Source organism: Hyaena hyaena, unplaced genomic scaffold (genome assembly GCF_003009895.1).
Source record: "Hyaena hyaena isolate Hyena2069 unplaced genomic scaffold, ASM300989v1 scaffold_45, whole genome shotgun sequence".
NCBI classification, from domain to species: domain Eukaryota; kingdom Metazoa; phylum Chordata; class Mammalia; order Carnivora; family Hyaenidae; genus Hyaena; species Hyaena hyaena.
This window is the reverse complement of record NW_024080677.1, coordinates 2,493,845-2,518,177: the sequence shown is the minus strand read 5'-3', so window position 1 is coordinate 2,518,177 and position 24,333 is coordinate 2,493,845. Positions and strand designations below refer to the sequence as shown.

The following is a 24,333-nucleotide window of genomic DNA, read 5'->3' as shown; positions in this document are numbered from 1 at the left end:
CGCCCCTATCTTTTCTTTCGTTGATGTGATGTATCACATTGATTGATTTGTGAATATTGAACCAGCCCTGTAACCCGGGAATGAATCCCACTTTATCTTGGTGGATAATTTTTTTTATGTGCTGTTGGATTCGATTTGCAAGTATCTCATGGAGGATTTTTGCATCTGTATTCATCAAGGATATTGACCTATAGTTCTCCTTTTTTGCTGGGTCTCTGTCTGGCTTGGAAATCAAAGTGATGCTGGCTTCATAAAATGTGTCTGGAAGTTTTCCTTCGATTTCTATGTTTTGGAATAATTTGAGAAGAATGGGTATTAATTCTGTTTTAAATGTCTGGTAGAATTCCCCAGGGAATCCATCTGGCCCAGGGCTCTTATTTGTTGGGAGATTTTTGATCACTGATTCGATTTCCTCACTTGTTATGGGTCTGTTCAGGTTTTCTATCTCTTTCAGTGTGAATTTTGGTAATGAGTGTGTGGTTAGGAATTTGTCCATTTCTTCTAAGTTGTCCAGCTTGTTGGCATATAGTTTTTCATAATATTCCCTGATAATTGTTTGTGTTTTTGAGGGGTTGGTGTAATCAGTCCATTTTCATTCATGATTTTGTCTATTTGAGTGCTCTCTCTTTTCTTTTTGAGAAGCCTGGCTAGAGGTTTGTCAATTTTGTTTATTTTTTGAAAGAACCAACTCTTGGTTTCATTGATCTGTTCAATTGTTCCTTTGGTTTCTATATTGTTTATTTCTGCCCTGATTTTTACTATTTCTCTTCTTTTACTGGGTTTGGGGTGCTCTTGTTGCTCTCTCTCTAGTTGCTTTAGGTGCGCTGTTAGATTTTGCACTTGCACTTTTTCTAATTTCTTTTTTCTTTTTCGAATAGTTTATTGTCAAGTTGGTTTCCATATAACACCCGGTGCTCATCCCCACAAGTGCTCTCCTCCATGCCCATCACCCCCCTGCCTCTTCCCCCACCCCATTCACCATCAGTGCACTTTTCTAATTTCTTGCAATAGGCCTGGAGTGCAATGTACTTTTCTCTTAGGACTGCTTTTGCTGCCTCCCATAGAGTTTGGATTGCTCTATTCTCATTTTCATTTGTTTCAATATATTTTTTTAATTTCTTCTCTAATTTCCTGATTGGCCCATACGTTCTTTGGTAGGGCTTTCTTCAACCTCCATATTTTTGGGGGGTTTCCAGACTTCTTCCTGTGGTTGATTTCAAGTTTCATAGCATTGTGATCTGAAAGTGTGCATGGTATGATTTCAATTCTTTTGTATTTATTGAGGGCTGCTTTGTGTCCCAGTATGTGATCTATTTTGGAGAATGTGCCATGTGCAGTTGAGAAGAATGTGAATCCCATGGCCTCAGGATGTAGAGTTCTAAATATATCTGTCAAATCCATCTGGTCCAATGTGTCATTTAAGTCCATTGTGTCTTTATCGATTTTCTGTCTAGTTGATCTGTCCATTGCTATAAGTGGAGTATTAAAGTCCCCTGCTATTAGCACATTCTTATCCATAAGACTGTTTCTGTTTGTGATTAATTGTTTTATGTGTTTAGGTGCTCCCATATTTGGTGCATAGACATTTATAATTGTTATCTCTTCCTGATGGATAGACCCTGTAATTATTATATAATGCCTTTCTTCATCCCTTGTTACTGTCTTTACTTTAAAGTCCAGTTTGTCTGATATAAGCATAGTTACTCCAGCTTTCTTTTGACTTCCATTAGCATGATAGATATTTCTCCATCCCCTTACTTTCGATCTGAAGGTGACCTCAGGTCTCAAATGAGTTTCTTGTAGACAGGATATAGATGGATTTTGGTTCTTTATCCTTTCTGCTACCTTATATCTTTTGATTGGAACATTTAGTCTATTTACATTCAGTGTTATTATTGAAAAATATGGGTTTAGAGTCATTGTGTTCTTTGTAGGATTCATGCTTGTGGTGGTGTCTCTGGGACCTTGCATTCCTTGCAACATTTCCCTCATAGGGTCCCCCTCAGGATTTCTTGTAGGGGTGGTTAAGTGGTGATGAATTCTTTCAATTTTTGTTCATTTGGGAAGACTTTTATTTCTCCTTCTATTCTGAATGACAGGCTTGCTGGATAGAGGATTCTTGGCTGCATATTTTTTTTGTTCATCACATTGAAGATTTCCTGCCATTCCTTTCTGGCCTGCCAAGTTTCTGTAGACAGGTCTGTAACTACTCTGATAGGTCTCCCTTTGTATGTTAGGGCCCTTTTCTCCCTAGCTGCTTTCAGAATTCTCTCTTTGTCTTTATATTTGCCAGTTTCACTATGAGTAGTGTCTCAAAACAGATGCAGAGAATAGTGAAGTGTACTATGTTCAATTCTGTGAAACAACACTACAGAGTACAGCATTCAGTTACAACCTTGTTTCACTAAGTTAGTAAAGTGTGAAAACACAGGACTGGAAGTATGAACTCAGTGTTACATTACCAACTCTGTGAAAGAACACTGTGGGGAATGCATCATTCAATTAACATCATCTTTCACTATGTTTGTAGTATTAACATACAGACACAGAGACCAATGAGGGAAGTGCAGTGTGCTCGGCTCTTTGAACCATCACTGTGCCGAATACAGCATTCAGTTACTATGTTTTTTCACTAAGTTAGTAATGTTGAAATACACATGCATGCAACTATAAACTAAGTGTTATAAACACAACTCTGCGAAAAAGCACCGTGGGGAACCCATCATTCAACTAACAACATGTTTCACTCTGTTAGTGTGTTTGAAAACAGACGTGGAGAATGAGGGAAGTGCACTATGTTCAACTTTGTGAAACAACACCGTGAGGGATGCAGCAGTCAATGACAATCTGGTTTTAGTAGGTTAGTGAGCTTTGAAAACACATGCATTGAAATATAAGGTGAGTGTTATTCTCAACTCTGGGAAAAAGCACAGTCGGGAATGAATCATTCAACTAACGTCATGTTTCACTATGTTAGTAGTGTTAGAAAATAGATGCAGAGACCATGAGGGAAATGAAGTATGCTCAACACTGAGAATCAACAATGTGCAGAATGTAGCATTCAATTACCGTGTGGTTTCCCTCCGGCCAGGGGTCAAAGAAAGTGTATTCTGTTTAATCACCTCCCAGGTCCTCCCTGGTCTCAACTCTAAAGGCAGGAAGGCCCTGGGAGAGGCAGCTGACTGCCCCCTCCTGGCTAAGCCGAGGACGCTGAGCAAATCAGAGGTTCTGAGGGGCAGAGCGGGCAAGTGGGCCTGTCCCATGCTGCTCCCTTCAGTGGGGATGCGCCGCCAAGTGCCCTGCTTGTCAACATCCTCTTCCTTTCTCAAAGCTCTGCTGAAACACGACCTCTTTTACGAAGAACCTGTAACCTGCCCGGTCAGAACCCCCCTCTCCCTTTCCTTGGTTCCCACACATGGGTGTACATCCGGCATAGCACAAGCTGTCCTGGGTGATGGTTAGCTCCCCTAAGCTGGCACACAGCCCCCCTTCCCCACACAACAGGCGGCGCCTCAAGGCTAGGAATGCGATCTCCCCACCACCCCCCTGCGGCCTGATTCTAGATGGCACTTCACCCTCAGAACTTGGATGCCAAAAAAAGACAAGACAGAAGGGAAGCCAGGCCTGGCTAAGACCTAACTGAGAGGCAACAGCAAGAGCCCAAACACAGACAGCTGTGGGCTGGAGGAACTGGTCCGCCCTCCTCCCCTGAGCTGAAAGATTGGGATGACCCCCTGGACAGCTGCAAAGGTTTGTGCTTCAGAAAATACCTCCTTTTCTGCCTGGGATGCACTTGTGGCCTCTACTTCCAGTCTGAAGCCCCTCTGGCCACTAATTCCTGTATCCACCAACATCCCCCTTCAGAGATTCCTGGCAAGAAGGTGATGCAGGGCTGTAGAGTTCGTTCTGTTTAGCCGTCGGAAACTACCTCCTCTGCCCCAGGCCCCCAGAAGGAGCAGGGTGAGCAGGAAGGTGGGCTCTGACGCTGTGGTTCATCCTTGAATGGTTCCCCACTTCTGGCACTGATACACCCTTGGACTAAAGCCTGTGCGTTTCTAAGAAAGGCTAAGGTGGGGTGGATAGGGATGGGAGAGGGTTATTTAGGCCCTGACTTGCCGCCTGGGGTGCCTCCTGAGTATCTCCCCCTGTGCCGGGCACCGTGCTGGGGAGCTTACACACTCACCTAATCTGCGCAGCAGCCCTGCAAGATACCCACTGTTAGCCCCATTTTAGACGTAAAGAGATGGAGGCTGGGAGAGGCTAGATTACTTGACAGCTTTATACAATTGGAAGATGACCGAAGAGGATTCAATGTCGGCTCTAGCTGGCCCGAAAACTTTCACTGTTATGTAATTGAGGTATTTCCCCCCCTCCTTATTTTAGATCCTGGTGTCATCTGCCCTTCTTTTCATGCATCACCAGCTCCAGGCTGGAGGTTAGATCTGGCTTGGGCACCCCGTTCTAGCCCTTACTTGGCAAGATCACTTGGGGTAATCTGCTTCCTTATGTGTCAAATGAGATAGTAACCCCACGCTGCCTCCCTCCCAGGGGTGCTATGAGACTCAGGGGAGCGGCAGCGAACTGGCTGCGTCGAGCGCCCGGCACCGCACAGCTCTGGCTGGTGGCTCTCTGGCAGCCTGAGCCTGGCGCCACCCAAGCGAGGGAGCCTCTGCTTGCTCATGTCCGCACCTGCCCCAGAAGGGCTTCGTGTGGCTTTGCAGAGCCAGGCCCTATTTGAAATATAGGAAGTGAACAAGCCTTACGAGTGGGGAGTATGGCAGACACCCCCACCCCCACCCCCCGGCCATAGATAGCAGAGACACTACCCCAGCAGCTTGCAGCAGGCGGGGCCAGGCTGGCCCATTGCCTGCTCAGAAGCCTCTTGGCCCTAAGCAGAATGTGAAGCGCACCTTGTCAGAAGCATCCTGCAAAAAGCTCTCACGTAGCCTCCGGCCATCAAGGAGAGTGCCCTAGAGGTAGTGCTCCCCGGGAGCACCTGTGGATGCCATTTGTGCCCAGCAGAACTGGAGCCTCCTCCCTCCCCTCACCACCCCCAAGAAGGGGCAGCTGTCTGCTGAGAGACAAGCAGTGAGGCTCCAGGTGCCGGGGGACCCTGACCTGCTTATTCCCAGGGCTGTTGGGGTGAGGTGATGGTGAACAGCACCATTCAGGAGACTTCTGTCACAGATCCACTGTGACACTGGGTGAGTCACTTTCCCTCTTTGGGTCTGAATTATAGCATCTGTAAAATGGGAACCACCACCTCTGTTCTGCCTACTCAGCTGTCTCTTGTAAGGATCCAAATGAGACGTGCACCCAAGTAAGCTCGAGGCTGCCAGGGTGAAAGGTAATTGTGAGGTTCTAATTACCATTGAGATTATCTGGAAAGAAGGTGCTCTGCACTTTTCAATCATGGGGGTAAAATAAAAACTCAGGGAAGCCTGGAGGCCAGCCTAGCAGTGCTGTATTACTCCTTGAGACCCCAGGTGATGAAGATGTGGCTTGTCCAGTGCTCAGGTGGCTGCTGATCCTGACCGCTTCCCCTCCCCCCTGGTTCCTGGGCGTCCATGCACGCGTGTAACTCCAGGTGCCACGTCCATCTTTCTTTCATAAATCTGAGCATGAAAACAAAATCTCCCAAGATGTAGAAATGCGATCCTGAAAGGTAAGCTCTGTGATTCAAAAGGATGTGATTGCCTTTTTTTTTTTTTTTAATTTTTATTTCTGAGAGAGAGGGAGAGAGAGAGAGAGAGAGACAGCGTGAGCAGGGAAGGGTCAGAGAGAGAGAGATACAGAATCTGAAACAGGCTCCAGGCTCTGAGCTGTCACAGAGCTCGATGTGGGGCTCGAACCCACGAACCATGAGATCATGACCTGAGCCGAAGTCAGATGCTTAACCGACTGAGCCACCCAGGTGTCCCCAAAAGGATGTGATTGTTATGTGAACACATTGGCCATCGAAAGTCCGCCTCTGGTCTCTCAAGGGCTTCAGCCCTGCCTGCCCACCCCGTCACCCCCACAGGCCGTCTTGGGCCTTACCCTGCAGACAGGTGGCTGCACAGGGCATCCCTGATTTAAGACTGAGGGGGCCAAGGACCAAAAGGCGGGCTGAATTTCCTCCTCGTGAGACCCCCTATTCCTTGGCCCTGCCTGAGCCCTGAGGCCAGGCCCAGCTGCCCCACTGTTCTGCCTTCTCCCGGGGCCAAGTTCCACCTTTATGCCAGGCAGCTATTGAAGCAGGAATGCTGTTTATAAAAGGGTCTTGCGTTTTTGTGCCCTGATTGTCTGGGAGGTGGGGATCTCGAACCATCTGAGACCTCAGGCTTGGACGGAAGCACCCAAGTCCAGAGCAGAGGCCGCTGGGACTGCAAAAGAGACAGAGCGTCCTCTAGCGGCCGCCATAGGCCTTCCATGTAGAGGCGGAAGTGCTAGTTTGATTGACAGCCTGGAGCTCCAGACCCTGCCCTAGGCCGGCAGCCACCTGGAGGGGAGAATGTTGCCTGGTTTTGATCCAAAGATCCAGGCTCTGGACGACTGCAGGGATGGCAAGTTTCAAACCCAGACCCCAGAAGTGATAACACAGACTCTATCAGACACCTGACTTTTTAATTACAAGTAAGTCCATAGCAGGAAAGCAAGCCATCAGTAAAGGCCACCCTGAGTTTGTGCGTGTCTTGTGTGGGTGCATGTACACCATGAGACAGGCAGGGAACCTGGACCTGCCCCTGGTGCAATGTAGGGGTAGGTATCACAGCTCCTGCCAAGGATGTCCCAGCACCATTTGCACCTCAGACAAAACTAAGCAGCCTCAAACCAGAAGCAAACTAACAAGCACCTCTCCGCCAATAAGCACCTCTATACAAGTCCTAAGAGAGGGTGGAGAAATCACAAATGGAAATTTCCAGAATGTCCCCACCCCTTGGAATTTCTGGCTCTGGGTCACACACAAGGCACCATGGACGTGCAAAGGGGTGCACAGTGGGCACCTGGTATGTATGGCTCAGGCGAGGATACAGATTCTCAGGTAACTGGATTCAGAGCAGCCCTGGAACACAGAAGGTGATGCAATTCTACAGCAGTGGCAGGAGCGCACTCCCTGGGCCACCTACAGGCAATTAATGGGTTACTCGTGTATCTTCCTTGGGCCGCAGACTCCCGTAACCAAAGAAAAACATATCGGTCCTTTTTACTTATCAGGCTGGTTTAAGGATCAAATGAGATACATTTTTGAACTGACGTTTTGGCTTTAAAATGTAAAGAATTCATAATAATCTGTTTTTAACATAAACACATCATTCCAAACTCTTTGTATGAAATCACTCCAGAGAGATGGACGTACCATGTTTGCCCTGGGGTTTTGGGGCCCTGGACATACACCACACCCTGACTGTGAAGACCCAGACCACTCACAGGTGGGGTTGGGCTGTCCCCTCTGGTGGGTGCTAAACCTGGTGGTAGGCCCTCCCGAGGCTGTGTGCGGATAACGCACAAGTAGGTAATCAAGAGATGATGACATAAGATCCTCCCTCCCTCCCGCCCTCCTTCCCTCCCCTCGGGCTCCCCAACAAAGGCCGGTGGGAGACTCTTCAGTGTATGTAGATCCTGTCAGACACCGCTCCGGGCAAGTGGGTCATGATCTGCATTCGAAGCCACCAGTAGTAGTCCATGGGGTGGTAGCGAGTGTAGGGGGTGGCAGAGGTCAGAGCGTGGGTGACGGCATTGATGACAGGCGAGGTGTCTGTGGAGCCGCTGTTACAATAAGTCTCCATCTTGGCGACCTTCTCATCGAAGTACTTCCTGCCATAGTCCTTGCGCACCACCTCGGGCAGTTCGTCCCACATCTTGCTGGCAATGACCTGCATCCGCTCGGGGCTATAGAGGCTGGTGGCAGCAATGAAGTTGCCAGGCTCCACCACGCTGACCTTCACGCCCAGCGGGTACATCTCGTAGCGCAGGCAATCAGAGAAAGCCTCCACCCCGAACTTGGTGATGCAGTATGGGGAGCGGGATGGGTTGGCCATGCGGCCCAGCATGCTGCTGATGTTGACAACACGGCCTACAGAGGAAGACAGCAAACACCTGCTCAGGAGGCGCTGCCTGCTGGGGCGGAGGGCCTGGGGCCCGGCATGTTTCCAGAGGCCTGGCTGCAACCTGGCCTCCTGGCCCTGTTTGGATGCCTATCAGGCTGGGGCCTGGCCTTCTGAACCACCCAGGGTCAAGGGGTCTTCTCATTCATAGTAAGGCCAGCTCGGGCCCACCTGTCAGGACCAACCTCCCTGATATTTCCCAGGTAGCTGACTGCCGGGCAGGCCAGGGGAAGAGCAATGAGTGGGCTGCATACCAGGAAGGCATGCAGAACGGGCAAACTGCTCTCACCTGCCACGGCGCCAGCTGCAAGCAGGCAGGGCCAGGGTTCTGCACCTGATTTCAGCACTAGGGCATGTGGACAGCGTCTCCAGCACGGGAAGAGAGTGGCGACCTCAAGAGGCTTTCCCACAGGGCCCCCCTTGGGTGGTGGGATGAAGGTGGAGCCCATCCAAGTAAGCCCAGGCAGACCTGGGACCCGCCTGCCCTGCGTGCACACTCAGGAGGTTAAGGCACAGCTCCATTCTGGGCACTGTGGGGAGGGCAACTTTCAGATACCTACAAGCTGGAAGTCACTGGAGGGTTGGGGTCTTCTTCTAAAATCCTACAGCTGCTCTCTGGGTTCATCCTATCACTGCTGAAACTTGGGACAGACCATATGGATTGTCCCCTTTTTGTCATCATCATTTGCTATCTAGGGAGAAAATCTGAATCAGTGACTTCTTGGCCAACTAACATGGTTTGAGTGTTTTGCCCGTTTTCGAAATTTCTAATCCTGACTGTTATTATTACTATATTTTACTTACAACCACAATCGTCTTATTTTTTAACTGTGTCACAGTGACTCATAGAATGGGTACACCAAAATCTACTTAACCACACCTCTGTTGATAGTTGATGTGTACACACAGCTCTGTGCACAGGGTGGTTATTTCTCTAGATTAGGTCCCGAGAGTGGGACTATTGCTGTTAATCTTTTAATAACCTTCGAGACTGCTGACCTCTTAGCTGTCCTTCTTTCTGAAAATCACACATCCCTTTCTATCTGCCTGGTCACGGCACCTCCACGTACCACCACCCACAGATCTGCGCAGTCTGTGAGAGTCATGTGCTCACCCTCACCGGGGAATGGCTGCTGGAGCTGCGGAGACCAAGTTCCATTCTGAGCAGAGATGAAAAGGTGGGGCAAGGGGAAGATCCCTTTCCAACTCACCTTTGGCCCTTCGGATGAGGGGCAGAAAGGATTTTGTCATCCGCACCGTGCCCCAGAGGTTCACTTCTGCCACCTCCTTGTAGGTCTCCATGCTGGTGAACTCCACATCTCCGAAAGTCGAGATGCCCGCGTTGTTAACCAGGCCCCACATGCCTGGACAGGATGGAACAGAACTGCAGTCACCGCGCAGCCTTGGCCTCAGACCTCACCCATTGGCCTGCAGCCCATCCCCCTCCCTGCTTCTGTCCCTTTTCCCCAAACCTTGCCACTTCTTATCCAAGGCTCTGGGACACTTTCTAGAGTCACCAAGAACAAACAAAGAGGCCAAAAGTGCTGTGACTCTCCCTTAAGTCTGAAAGGTCCAGTCATCATCTCGCTTCTACCTCCATGGACCCCCTGGGCCCCCACCGTGACCCAGCCCTGACAGGTGGCCCCTGCCCCGAGTCCCACACGGGCTAACTCATTTCCACTCTGCTCCATGCTGTCCCGTCCCTGCACTCCGCACCCCGCACCGAGTGTTCATCCCTGCCTCTGCACCTTCACCTGCATCCCGCCGGAAGCCGGGAGAACCAGAGGAGTCTTCCAGGCCAAGCCTTCTCTGGAGGACCAGGGAGGGACCCAGCATCCAAGGTCATGTAGCAGTTAGAGGCTCAGCTAAGGCTTGACCTCAGATCGAGCCTCAGTCCTTCTCCACCCTGAGACCCTTCTGCCCATTACTCCAAGCTGGGAGCCGCACCGGCCTCGCTGGGTGACAGTCACAGCGAGGAAATGGCAGCGTTTGCACAGCTCCTGCCATGAGAAGCGAAAACTGGTATCTCCTTCTGCTACTACTGGCTCCTGTTGGAAATGAAGCTGCTGGTATTGGCCAGGCCTCACAATATTCCAGATCAGACCGATATTCCCCACACAGGTTGCTCATAAGGAAAAGCATATCCCTGCCTTTTCCAAAGAGATATCAGATGAAAGCATTGTGGATGGTTGTCAAAAAGCTCTTCCTATGGGCCTTGCAGATCCAGGACTTACATAATAAAGGGGGCTAAGAACACAAGAGTTACAATGGAGTCTGGCCCTGAGACAAAGAGCCTAATTTAGAGTTAAGGACAGATATCCACCCCCACCCAATTGTTTCTGCCTGGAGCATCCTGTGAGTGACTTATTCTGGCCTTGAATATGCTGATTGCTCCCTGTGAAGGAACTTATTGAACTTCTTCTTTTGTGATGAGAGCAACAGGTGAAAGACCTGTTTGACCCCTGCTCACAAAGAAGTAACTTCACCCTTTTTATGCTAAAAACATTGTCTGGTATGCTAAAGATACCTTCCTTCCCCATAGGATAAGCATCTAAATCCCCTATCTCAATCACTATTGATAAAGGTTATGCAGGAGTCTTCTACAAATCTATGTTCTGGGAAATTCTTACATATCAAAGAAGTTTGTCATCAGAAATCATTGTATAAGGCAAATGCCACTTCTGTGAGGTCCCCAAACACTTAATTATAAAATAAAGTTGAGCCCCAGTCAGAGCTGACATGCCTGCCTGGTGACCAGAAAGAATCTCGTGGCCTCTCTCACCCCTCCCTGGCCGACACCGTCCATCCTTCAGGGACCCCTGGACCCCGGCTGGAGCCGGTCTCTGACAACTCCATTCTCTGATCTCCCTTCTGTGAACCACGCACTATTTGCTGGTTTTCACTGGCAAAAGCCCCATTGTATACACCTGGTCTTTGCAGGTAGAGAACCCCCCTCAGCCTTGTGTGGTCCCAGGTGGAGTACAGAATTGGAGCAAACGTACACTCTGAGAATACTTGGGTTGACTGTTTCCTACAAGACCAGGTAGGGGACAGCTGGTTTCTCTAGAATCAGTGAACACTGGTGCTGGAAGGATCCTTGGACCTCTGACAACTACTTTTACAGCCAGAAAAGCAGAGGCCCTGAGGAGGAAGGACTGGCTTCAGGGTGCTCCGGGAAGCAGAGGCAGAGCTGAACTGGGGAAAGTGGCACCAAGGAGGCAGCTTTGACTTGCTTATGTTCTTGGAAATTTCCAGCTGCCTTGTGTTCGATTCACACGAGACAGTATCACACCCAAAATGCATACAGGGATGTTTTTTTTTTTTTTCCAACTAAAAATGAATTACATCTGACACTGACATCCAAAGAAGTGTAATTGAACTTGACCTGTGGAAGCACATTGCTCCTGGATTATAGCTCTGCTGGCTTGATAAGCTGTAACAGTTTGTGGACCTAGCAGCTCTCTGGAGTCCTCAGCCAACATTCCAGACATGCTCAGAGTGAACATTCCTGCTGTTTCCCTGAGACAGCCCTGTCACATCACCGCCTCCCCGTCAAGGGTTCCCATGTACCCCTTGGATTCATGGCTCTCTCCCAACCCTGGTCTCCCCCTCCTGATGGTCGCTTTCACCTCAATGCACCCCAGAGCCCCAGCACTCCCGACCCATAGCAACACGTCAAGCTCCAGCCGCTCCAGCCTGCACCTCCTCTTCGCTAACAGCCTCACTTTCATCTGACGCCTCGGCAGCCTCGCTTCTCCCCCATCTAAGGAGTACTGTTGATATTACTGATCAGGATCAAAAAGGACGGCTGTCAGCCCCCGAATAAGCTCTTTGCATGCATTTGTTTGGATACCAAGGTGTCCCAGATCTGGATGAGGCAACTGAGGCTCGGGAAGGTTAAGCATCTTGCTCAATGTCACACAGCTAACAGGTGGACGGGATAGAAGACACGGCCCTCACGCCCAACCCTGGGCTGCTGTTGGCTCCCCCCACTGTGTCATAGAATCACTGTCTTCTTTCCTCTTTTCCACAGCGTTAGTCTGAGTCCTCATGGCCTCCCTCCTGTATCATTGGAGAAGCCTCTCCCGGGTCTCCCTGTGACAGCCTCTGGCCTCCACCTCCATCCTGAGAGCCCCTCAGCCAGGCTCTCCGCTGCCAGCCACTTCCCCCTCTGATAATTCCCTTCCATACATGGTATGTGAGGCCTCCTTGTTCTGCCCTCGGGAAGCCTGAATGTCCTACTCTTCTGCCTCATGCCCCACCCCCTTCCCCCACTCTGGCTCTGCTCAGTGCCCCATCCCTCAGCCTGAGACGAGAGCAGCTTTTGCTGACATTTTGCCCATGTTCCTGCAGCAGTCAGATCTAGGGGTGAGCACTGGCTCGCTCTCTGGCACTTCTCCCACTTCACAGATGGGCAAGCTGAGGCCCACACAGAGGAAGGTACAAGCCCAAGGTCACCCTTCTAGTAAGAGGCAAAGCCCACAAGAACTCCAGTCTTCTCACTCCCAGACTAAGGGAGGCCCAGATGTAGGCCAGGGTCTTCCCTATCAGTGGCATAATGTCCCCAGGGCTGTAGCTGTTCCGAATAGGTCCTGCCATGAAGCCACCAACTTACGCTTGGCTGCTATCACACCACAAACTCCTGTTGCCAGGTCAAACCCTTATTGGTGCTCAGCACACTACCAAGCATACAGCAGGTACTCAATAAGTACCTACGGACTGTGAGGTTAAGTGATGATTTCAAGATTAGGCCTGCTGGTTGGCCTTTCCCTGGGGGCGTGGGTGGGCGGTGCTGGTTACAGGCCCCAGGCATCCGTCCAGTTGCTCTGAGTACTGCTGGCGAGCACAGGGGCTCGCGCAGATGGCTCACCTGCTCTGATCGGACAACCCCCTTCATCTCACCCCCTGAGGCCGTCTCCCCTGGCTTTGACACAAACTGTTCGACGGGGCCAACGTGAAGGACGCCAAAGTCCTCATCAAAATGTACGCTCCCCTTGCCCTGGGAGGGATCCTGTCTGGGTGGGGTGACTTGGAAGCAGCCGCTTAGGGACAGCAGGCTGATCTGAAAGCTCCAGAGGGCGCCACCTGGAGTTCAAGGACAGCATTGCCAGAGAAGGACAGAATCCCAGCAGCTTTATCAGGAAAAAGACACCCCTTGGTGGGGTGGGGCAGGGGTGAGGCTGGGGGGGGGGGGGGGNGGGGGGGGGGGGGGGGGGGGGGGGGGGGGGGGGGGGGGGGGGGCACAGGAAAGGAAGGGAGGTGGAGGGAGAAGTAGGGAAAGAGAGAAAGAGAGACCTGGACAACACATGTCTGACAGATTTATTACTTATTTCCGACCTAAAAATCCAAATCTTTTTCCAGAAAATGCAGTATTGGTTAAGGAAGGTCATGGTGTGGTTTATCAACCCTCACTGAAATGCATCATGTGGAAAAAATGCAGTAGGGGAAAGTTATGCATGGGGGTGATTCTAGGGTCTGCGCTCAATCCAAGGGCAGAGGGGTTGAGTGCCTCCCCTTTGTGACTCCGGGTCTACCCGGCCTTGCCTGTGAGGCTAGCTGGCCAGACCACTACTGGGAACTGAAATCGTCCTGCCCTGCGGTGAGGGACAAGGCCCAGGGTCCTGGGCAGCCCCCAGCTCTGGCGCAGCCCCACTCTGTGCTCAGGTCTACAGTGACGATTTCTATCCGCGGGCATTTTAAATCTCCACCAACCCTCGGGCTGCAATGAAGCAACTTTACGGCTGCAGCTGTTTTCCCCGCCCAGTCGTTCATGAAGGCAGCATCCTGGCAGTGAGGGAAGGGGGGGCGCTAGGAGGATGTATCACCAGGGAGGGGTGAGGCAGGCTCTACCTCCCGAGCTGGTAATCATCCCGGTGGGACCCATATCCTGCGTCTTCTTAATGGGACAGGAGCCCTGGCTTTGGCTGCCAATTATTAAACAGACGTTCAGTGAGTTAGGGAAGTCACAGGCCTCTCCTCAGAAAGTGGAGGGACCTGGGAATGGCCTGCTTTGGGGTGGGGGCAGCACTGACAAGGTGACACATCAGCGACAGGCTGGCAGCAGCTTCTCTGAGAGCCACACAGCACAGGAGTTGCTGAGGCAGCTGCTGGTTGCTGACGGCATCTCTGCCTGCCTGACAAACGAGCTCAACAGAGCCCAGCACAGGCCCTGTGCCCTTCCCTCCTCTCTACTAGTGCCTGAAGTCACCATTCAGGAGAGCTGCCCCCACCTCATTCTGTGGGAAAGCGGAGAACTGAATGAGGCATACCCTTTCTGCTTGGTCTGCCAGGAAGCTCAAAGGTAAAGGTCTTAGACGAAGCAGGTAGCCCAGAACGCAGCACCATCACGGCCGTGGACTGCATGAATGGTGTCTCCTCCCACCCGGGTCCTTCAAGAGCCGAACTGGGAGGACACCTAAGTCCTTATGTTACAGGGACCTTCTGCCTCCTGTGACCCTGTTAGCTACTGGCCCTCAGACGTTTTGGTCATTCAGCTTCCGGGGCACAGTACCCATCCTCTCTGCCAGCTGCCTCTCCCCTTCTCCGTCCTCTGACTGCTTATGTTCCCAGGAGCCCCTCTGTGTACCTCCCCTACTCCAGCCTCACCTCCAACCCTGGACATCTGGGTCTCCACCTGGACGTTGCCCCCGGGGCGTCCCACGGGCACTCCCCATCCCTCAACCCGCTCCTCCAGTGGGGGAGTGCATCCGTCACCAGGTCCAGCCAGCTGGGCCTTCCCCAATCCGATCCCGCCTTGTTCCCAACACCCACTGCCCTGTTCAGCACTCCTGCACTCATGCTCTCCCTTTAAATCCACCCTCCACACTGCCACCACAGTCCCCGGACTGACCAGGGCATTCCCCTCAGAAAACCCCCTTCAGTGGCTCCCACGGGCCTCAAGAGAGTGACCACACTCCCTTGCCTGGACCCCAGGCCCTGGACGACCTCCCTCCTCAACCCCATTTGCTGCTCCCGCCTCCACCAGACTTGTCCCCTGGCTTGCCCCCAGCACACGCCGTGAGCTTCCCACCATCGTTCATGCTCTCGCCTCCTCCTCGATCGCCCTTCCTCTGCTCTACCACAATCTGCTTTCAACAACCAGCTCCCCGCCCCTTCCGAGACTGGGCTGTGTCCCTCTGTGGTGTGCTGCTCCCTGACAGGGGATGTGCAAATCATCAGGCTTGGCCCCTCAGTAAAGTGTGAGGTCCATGGGAACAGGGGCCGTGTCTTGGCCATGTCTGTGTCCCCAGCACTTGGCCTGGCACCAGGCCCAGAGTGGGCATCTAATGAGCACTGTCTGAACTGACCTGAACTAATGCTCATCCATTCGTCACTCCTAGAGATTCTTAAACCACCTCTGGCTTTATTTCACATTGCCCTATTGCCGGCGTGTGTTTAATTTAACCCACTTCCTCCCACTGTGCAAGAGGAAGAGCTGAAACAACAGAGAAAGCAGGCTTTTGGCAGGACACCAGCAAACGGGGCGTAGTTTTTAGGAAAGGTGCCCTCGGAACGGCTCGTGCACTAACCCTGCTGCCCCATGGGACCCCTTACCTTTCTCAGGGTCCTCTAGGCCCGAGCGGACGATCTCCACCGCTTTGTCTACTTCCTCGCTTTGGCAGACATTGAGCTGAACTGTTCTCAGTCGATCGCTCTTCAAGCTGTCCAGCTCCTTGACCCCATCATTTCCTTTGTCCTGGGGAGGAGAGAGGAGCTGCTTCAACAACTTCCTTCCCACTCTGCCTCCAGCATGAGGACCAGGGCCGAGGCCCTGCCAAAGCCCGGGCTTACTAATAACCTCAGGAAGTAGTCTCTGGACACCTACCGGGGCTGCTCAGCCAGCAGGTGGTTCTAGTCAACCCTAGTACTGATGACAAATCAAGTCAAACCCAATGTCCTAGCTCAAGCCCCCAGGGCCTCACTGGCAGGAGTCTTTCTCTAAGCAAAGCTTTCAGACTCAGTACCTGCCAGGGCCAGGCATGTGGGTATCAGACAGCGGGGAAGGTGGGGATTCGGGAATGAAGTGTGTGCGTCCCTCTCCACCTCTGACAGCCGCATGCCCGTGGTAATGCATGTAACCCAGAGTGGCCAGATGCTCAGATTTTAAGCCAATAATTAGGATTTCCTAATTTTTTTAGTTTGTTTATTTTGAGAGCGAGAGAGCGCAAGCAAGGGCATGTGCATGCATGGGGGAGGGGCAGAGAGAAAGGGAGAGAGGATCCCAAGCATGCTCCTCACTGTCAGTGCACAGCCTGACATGGGGCCCAATTCCACAGTCCCACGAACCATGAGCTCATGACCTAGGCCGACACTAAGAGTCAGATGCTTAACCGACTGAGCCACCCAGCTGCTCCGGATTTCCTAATATTTTAAGTGTTGACAACTTACATTAAAAAAAAAACAAAACTGTGTAGGCCAAAGCACATCCACAGGCCACATGTGACCAGTGGGCTGCCAGTTTGTCACCTCTGTCCTAAGCCAAGGGTCTGACACCACCAAGATGGTTAGAGGCCAGAGAGGGCTCTAATTTCAGTTCGGTCACTACCCAGGCTCAGGTGCTCCGGTGCATTCCTTAACAGGTGCCCAGTTTTTCCAGCTTAGAAATAAGGACATTGCCACCTGTCCTGATCTGCTCGGGTTAATGGAATGAGGACATCATCTTTATTAAAAACTTGTTAAGCTATAAAGCGCTATGCAAATCCAGGTATTATTAAACATGAGAAAGCAAACATTTCTTAGGCCTCCATCACTTTCTAGCCTTGTGCTAAGAATTGACTGGAGATGCAAAAATAAACAACTCAGCCCTCAAAGAGGCACACTGTATGGAAGGGAGCAGATGCATCAGCAAACAACATGGGCAGTACTTGCTGCATGACACCTTGCAGGAGGTGAGAGGCTGCACAGAAGGTGGGGTGAACAGGGAAGGCCTTTCAAGAGCAGTGACAGCTGAGGCCATGAACTAGAGGGGCCCTGGGAATGGGACATTTCAGGCAGAGGAAAGGCATCGGGAAATGGCTGCACATGCAGCTGGGGAGGTGGGCGGGGGTCTTCTTGGGGGCAGTGGTGAGCTGCTGGAGGGTGTGGATAAAAGCAGGCATCATCTACTGAGTGTTTACCGTGCTTCCCACTGTGCTAAGCCCTTGATGTGCATTTCTCATTAGCCCTCAAATCATGAGGCACGATGTATTACCATATTTCATCTATTCTATAATCCACATTTTCCCACCGTAGGGATGAGCTACAATGATGTGAAAGTCAAACACTGTCAGTTACAGTTTAATTGACAGTGACTTCCTCAGTGGCGCATGGAACGGCAACGCATCCTGTAAGCGGGCTCCAGGAGCTGCCAGCTGCGGACATGAGGGAGATACCCGTACTCCCAGCCAAGGGCTTGCCTCAGCTGCAGGCGGGACTGAAGCAAACAGCCCCGGCAAGGGCAAGGGTAGGAAGCCCAAGGAGGCCAGCATGTAAAAGTTCTCTACAAATTAGGCTGAGCCTCGTCACGTGGCCGGAAGCGGGAGGACTCTAACCCCAGGACCGGCCGGGCTGCATCACGCAGGTCAGGGGAGAGAATGGCGCAATGGGCCCAAAGGTGCTGGAGACTGTCACTCCGGAGACAGACTCGGGGAGAACAGACAGCGAGGGAGAGGCTCGTCCCACGCAGCCCACAAAACAGAGGCAGGGCCAGGAAGCCAAATTCAGCCCCAAACGAGGAGTGACTTGCACAGTGTACGGATGGTGTGGACTGCCCAGGAGGGGCGCACACAGCGAGGGTGGAGGTCACGGGGCGGAACGCGGTGCAGAGAAAACCCAGGCAGCAGACAGGAGGTCGGGCTGGTCCCCCCGCTAAGACCCCCTACACCCCGGAACAGTCAGCCTCTGCAGGGAGCCTCCCCTGAGAGACGAAACATGTGTGGCCCTCCCCAGACAACACAGCAGGGGTTCCATCTACAGGTAGAGCTTCTGCGGCCGTGCCCACACAGGGTCCACCGGCAGAGAACCCCCTGGGAGCCGCCATCTCCAGGTCCGGAGGTGGGCAGGGCTGGTGCCCAGACACCCCTCTCTTCCGCGGACAGCACACAGGCACCAGAAAACATGTATCTTGGGTTAATGCAGTCTTTGTACTGCACTTCCTCGAATGCCCCTCGGAGCAGAGCCCGAGTGGCCTGAGTGTGTCCACGGGGTGCCGATGCCTACTTCCACCAGGAAAGGCCCCCGCGCATCCTGTCTCCTTCCCGGACTTTAACCCTGCGGCCACCTTTCAGCAGCTCTGGGACCCCACACCAGGCCTCTCTCCGTGAGCCTCTAGCCAGCACTGAGCCAAGGTCTCTGAAGTCCCCAGGGGAGGCTCCTCACCCGTGTCAGGGGGCCCACGTGAACTCAGCCTGGCAGCAGAGCAGCTAAGAGCCTTCCCTCAGAGGAAACCGCAGGTGAACATCACTGCTCACAGCTTCAGGCTCCGCATTCGGGACCCCCGGAGAGAAACCCACCTCCGACCTGCACCTGACAGGTGTTCCCAGGGGTCCTCATCACCCTGAGGAGCCCCACACCCTGCTCCTGACAGCCACGTCAGCAGGGACACAGACCATCAGTTTGCCTCCTGCTGTTCGGAGGACAGTGTCCCGACCACTCTCAGCCCAATGGCTGCAGACCAGGGCCGCCGGTCCCCTTCCAGATCCACCTGTCCTAGTCCAGGGCCACACTGCCTGTGCTGCACCGCCTCCCTGGCTCCAGGGTTTCTGTCCTGTTGCTCAGGGGCAAGCGCTCAGTCCTGCGGTGCTGGTGCCTACGTACCTGCTTTACTGATAAACCCACTTCTTTCACTATCCCTTTATTTATTTATTTTTAACATTTATTTATTTTTGAGAGACAGAGAGAGAACGTGAGCAGGAGAGGAGCAGAGAGAGACACACACAGAATCTGAAGCAGGCTCCGGGCACTGAGCTGTCAGCACAGAGTCCAACACGGGACTTGAACTCACAAACCGTGAGATCATGACCTGATCCACAGTTGGACACTTAACCGACTGAGCCACCCAGGTGTCCCTTTCACTATCCCTTTAAATTTCATCTGTAAGCTCTCTTTTCTACCCCTGGGTGAAATCTCAGGCAATTCTTGTAGCTATTCCACACACTCTCAGATAATAGAGAGCCTGTTTGTGTGACTTAGGGCTCCCAGCCTGGCCTGAAGACTCAAACCCTCCGAACTTGTATTCAATTTAAAGCCTGCCCTGACCCAGGCCTGAGGGAGTGTGGGAAGCCCCTGGGATGTCAGGTACGGGTGAAGATAGTCTTTCTCCCTATTTTCTAGCGCCTCCGCACCTGTTCCTTAATCTCTGACCCTTCCAGGGTTGGATCCAGGGGCTGGCAAATTAGGCGGCAAGACTGTAGTCTTCGGAGGCTGGTACTCCTGGGCGTCTGCTGTCCATGCCCTGAGACAGCGGGTGCACGAGAGCTGGCCCTCCCTTCTTGGGGTAATTTGTGGGTTCTGCAGGGACCCCTCCCCTGGACACCTGCGGTGCTGCTGGCTCCTCCAGCCGGGCCTCTTCTCCCTCAGCCTGGGCGTCAGTGAGGCAGCCCTTTGGCTGGGGCCACCATAGGTGCTCCTAGGAGTCTCACTGGATGGGCACCCTTATGATGACTCGGGGGAGCCCTCCCCCTTGTCCACACCGGGTCCAGGGAAGAGTTTCTTTCCAGGCAGTAGGATGGCCCTTTCCTGGTTCAGCTTTCTTTACTCTGCTTCCAGATGAGCCACTCTGGCCTCATTATGGGCCTCTAGACCTGATAAATAATAAGATACCGTTCTATGGCCTCAGGCTCCAGGGCATAAATGGTAAGCTCTCCAGGTAGCTTTTAAGTTTGTTGTTGTTGTTTTTTTAATGTTTATTTTTGAAAGACCGTGAGCCAGGAAGGAGCCGAGAGAAGAGGAGACAGAGGATCCAAAGCAGGCTCTGTGCCCAATGCAGGGCGTGAACTCACGAACCGTGAGACCATGACCTGAGCCAAAGTTGGGCACTCAACTGACTGAGCCACCCAGGCGCCCCACTTCTATGTTTTTATTTTAATTCCAATTAGTTAACATCCAATGTTCTATTAGTTTCAAGTGATTCAAGTGATTAGTTTCAAGTGAATACAGTGATTCACCACTTGCATACATCACCTGCTGCTCGTCACACGTGCCCTCCTTGATCCCCATCACCTGTTTCCCCCATCCCCACCTCTGGTAGCCATCAGTTTGTTCTCCATGGTTGAGAGTCTGTGTCTCCAAGCAGTTTTCTTGGAGTCCACCTCATTTTACTTGAGACCAGAAGGAAAATATCGCAGCACATTAACAACTCTGTCCAACCTCTCAACCTCTTCCACCTCCACGTACCACCAGACTGAGGCAGGTGATGGAATAATCCTGGCAGAAAGGTTTCACAGACCCCCGGCATGTCCTGGTAGGTGATCTAGCAGCTCAAGGCAGGAGTGAGGACACTCAGCATGTTAAATGGAAGCTTCTAACACATGTATTAGAAACACTGAAGAGGAGCAAGTCTGGGGCATTGTAGCAACCACAGGATGAGTAGCAAGAGCAGCTAGCAAGGGAAAGGGAAGAAAAACCAAGAGAGCAGGTGTCCATAAGGCAAGAAACAACGTGTAACAGACAAGAGTGGTTGGTTGGGTCAAAGTTGCTGATGGGTTGAGTATGAGAAGACTGAGAAGTGCCCAATGGATCCAGCAAAATGGGGGCTACTGGCGTCCTTCATAAAAGCTGTTCAGAGGCATCCAAGGCCCTTCCTGGTCCAGCCCTGCTTTCTTCCCTGCTGTTCTCTCCCTCCATGAGGCTCTGGGCTTCACCTGCCTCAAACTCCTGACAGTGTCTAAGTCTGCTAACTGCATCCATCACAGAGAACTCCTATTTGTCCTTCCAAATGGCAATGAGATGCCACATTGGCCTATCAAGCCTTCTCTTGCACCCAGAGAGAGGCAATCTGTCCCTTCTCTGATACCAGATCCACCCCCCCCCACAATTCCATTTTCACCTCGCACCCCTTCCCCCGCCCTCCCCCACTGCAGCCAAGGCTTCCTGCTCTTGTCTGACACACACAGGCACACGCCCTGCCTGGGACTTTGGCTTGGCCGTCCTCTCTTCCCCCTGGGATCTGCAAGACTTGCTTCCTTACCCCTGACCTCCTTCCAATGTCACTTTTTTGGTAAGGTCTTTCTTTCCCCTTCAAACTCAACACCCCCTCCACCAAATTCGCCCTCCTTCTTCTTTTCCTGATGTATTTTTCTCCACAGCTTCAACATGCCATAGAAAAGCAATTTTCATATTTGTCTTAGCTATCTCCCTGTGCATCTCTCCTCACATAAGCTCCACAAAGGAGCTTACCCTCCCTGAATTGGTATATACTGTATCTCAAAAGGAGAATATTGTTAGCTCACGGTAGATACTCAATCAATACTTAGTGGATGAAAGAACAAATAAACAGATTGGCCCAAAGCCCAATCTAAGATGGGTTGGAAAGAAAATGGGAAGTAAATAGGTGAAAATATCTACTATCAACCACCCTCTGGGGGTGCAGAGAAATAAGGTAGTAGCTAGCATACACAGGATATGGGGTTGTGTCAGTGTGTGTGTGTGCACGCCTGTGCGTGCCTGCATGCACATGCGCCCAAATGATTCAGGAGAGAGGGAGGAGCTAATGATGTAGGAGAGGAGAGACATCTGCTGGAGCCAAGTCCTTGAGTTGGGCCCATAGACTGAGATAAGAGGATGTGGAGTATTTGGGCACAGACCTCGTCAGAATCCACCACGTGGTTTAACATCCCAGAAGCAGACTGGAAGACTGATCTCCTGTTTTCAACTCCTACAGCACTTTATCCCTGGTCTCTGGTAGCTCTGACTGCTTTCCACTGTGCATAACTAATTCAAACCCCTAATAACTTCTGCCTCCTCTAGCTTTTGACCAGACAAGACAGACCATGACATCAAAATAGTCAAAGAAGTAACACCAACAGACATAATCTGGCAGTGACCTTGTCTGGAATTTTGAAGAAAATACCAGTCACTATATCAGAATCACTGCCGTGGGAGTTTAAGGAATAAGAGTGCCCAGTCCAACCCCCTTATTACAAGTAAAGGACTCGGGGAGGGGAAGTGCCTAGTCCCGGGCTTGTGGCTGATACGGGACTAGACTCCAAGGCCCTGACTCTCTCTCAAAAGCTCCTCTTGAGCACTCAGCAGCCTCTGCCCTGCGCCGTGGAGTCAGGGTGCAGGCCCTGTGTCACTGGGCAAGCCACCATAATGGCACAGCTGCATAAGACATGGAGTAGGAACTTCAAAGACACAAAACATTCTGTGGCATCACAGCTCCTGTCAAGGCCTGTTGAAGCAGGTCCACATTATGCGGAGAACCCCGCTCCAAGTATGCCCCACCCATCGCTCCCACATCCATCCTGAAACAGGTCTTTGCATGCACTGTCACAGCAGTAGGCACTGGTATGGTTTGGGGGGAGGCGGGGGCGGCAGTTTGGCAGATTTGAATGAAACCTAAACCTGTACACCTTTCTATCCAGTATTTTCACATCTAGAAATTTTTCCTAAGAATGACTAATGAAAAGCATGCAAAGATATGTGTAAGACGATTCACTGGGGCTTTGATTTTAATAGCAAAAGTCACAAATAAGGTGCACACATACATTAACATTAGTTACTCTGAGGCAAGAGACTGATGTAAGAACACTTCACTTTTTTATATCATTCATTTCTGTTTGGTTTGAACCTATTATAAATATGTATCGCTTTCATAATTCAAAAGAAGGAAAAATTAAAAGGACAAATAAACCCTCTCTGATTTGGAAATATGTTCAAACTGTGGCAATGCAAATTACTGCTATATTTGTGTTTGTTTATATTACTGAAACATTTACATTGGACAGGTATTGTTTTCAAAAAGATATTAAACCTGCTATAAAAAAATTCCTACTCTGGATTCTTACTGCCTTCAAAATAAAGAAAAGTATCTCATCTACTGAGCACACACAGCAAATTATCCTAAATGCTCATTCTCCCCTTCTTCTATAGTGGTAGAACCCCGAAGAACTTTAAGCAGGGTACATGCTGTTTCAGAATATGGACTACATTTCTCAGTCTCCCTGGCAAACAGGTAAGGTCATGTGACTAAGTTCTGGTCAATAATGAGAGTATAGGTTGCTCTATGGCAACTTCTGAGTCACTCATGCCTCTAAAGACCGGGGTAGAACTCACAACAGAAGAAGTGCAAATTAAACCTGTACTGGGATACATTTCTCACCTATGAGATTGGCAAAAATCAACAGCTTAAAGTACAGGGGGTGCCTGGGTGGCTCAGTTGGTTGAGCATCCAATTCTTGATTTTGGCTTAGGCCATGATCTGATTTGAGCCCCGTGTCAGGCTCTGCACTGACAGTGAGGAGCCTGTTTGGGATCCCTCTCTCTCTCTGCCCCTCCCTTGCTTGTGCTCTCTCTCTCACAAAATAAATAAAAGAAATTAAAAAAAGAAAAAGCTTAAAGTACACTGTTCATTAAATTGTGTGGAAACAGATACTCTCATACATACTGGTGGGAATGTAAAATTATACAGCGCCTATGATGACAAATGTAGAGATATCGTTAAAAATGATGACATATTTTATTAACTCTTGACATAAAGGTAATCTCATTCCTAAGGATTTACCCTGAAGATAAACCTCCAATACAAAAATACACATACACAAAGTTATTTGTTGTGGCATTTTTTGTAATTGCAAAATCTTCTAAATGTTCATATATAGGAAATTGGTGGTGTAAACTAAGGTCCAACCACACAATGCAGTACTACAATGTTGTTAAAATAAAAAGTGAGGAAGAGTTCTATGAACTCACATGGAGTGATTTCTGAGATATTAAAAAGGTTTTTGTTTTTATTTTTTAATGTTTTTTATTTATTTCTGAGAGAGAGAGGCAGCATGAGCAGGGGAGGGTCAGAGAGAGAGGGAGACACAGAATCTGAAGCAGGCTCGAGGCTCTGAGCTAGCTGTCAGCACAGAGCCCGATTTGGGGCTCGAACCCACGAATCATGAGATCATGACCTGAGCCAAAGTCCAATGCTTAACCGACTGAGCCACCCAGGTGCCCCAGTTTTTGTTTTTAAAGCTCAAAAAGGTCCATTCAGGTTGCAAACATTTGTGTGGGAAGGGGAAAATGAGAGAATGGGGTGGGAAAGATGTCCTATCTTAGACAT

The 24,333-nt window shown here is 50.9% G+C and overlaps 1 protein-coding gene across 2 annotated transcripts in view; it reads right to left on the bottom strand.

Annotated features, from left to right (window-relative positions):
- Positions 1-7,577: 7,577 nt before the first annotated feature.
- BDH1 (3-hydroxybutyrate dehydrogenase 1) overlaps positions 7,578-24,333 on the bottom strand; it is a 37,705-nt gene continuing 20,949 nt past the window's right edge. For both annotated transcript variants that reach the window (XM_039230405.1, XM_039230406.1), the window contains exons 5-7: positions 15,642-15,783; positions 9,299-9,451; positions 7,578-8,056 (exon numbers count right to left, since the gene is read on the bottom strand). In XM_039230405.1, the coding sequence (XP_039086336.1) occupies positions 7,587-8,056; positions 9,299-9,451; positions 15,642-15,783 (765 nt within the window). In that variant the 3' untranslated portion in view covers positions 7,578-7,586. The remainder of the gene's footprint in view (positions 8,057-9,298; positions 9,452-15,641; positions 15,784-24,333) is intronic.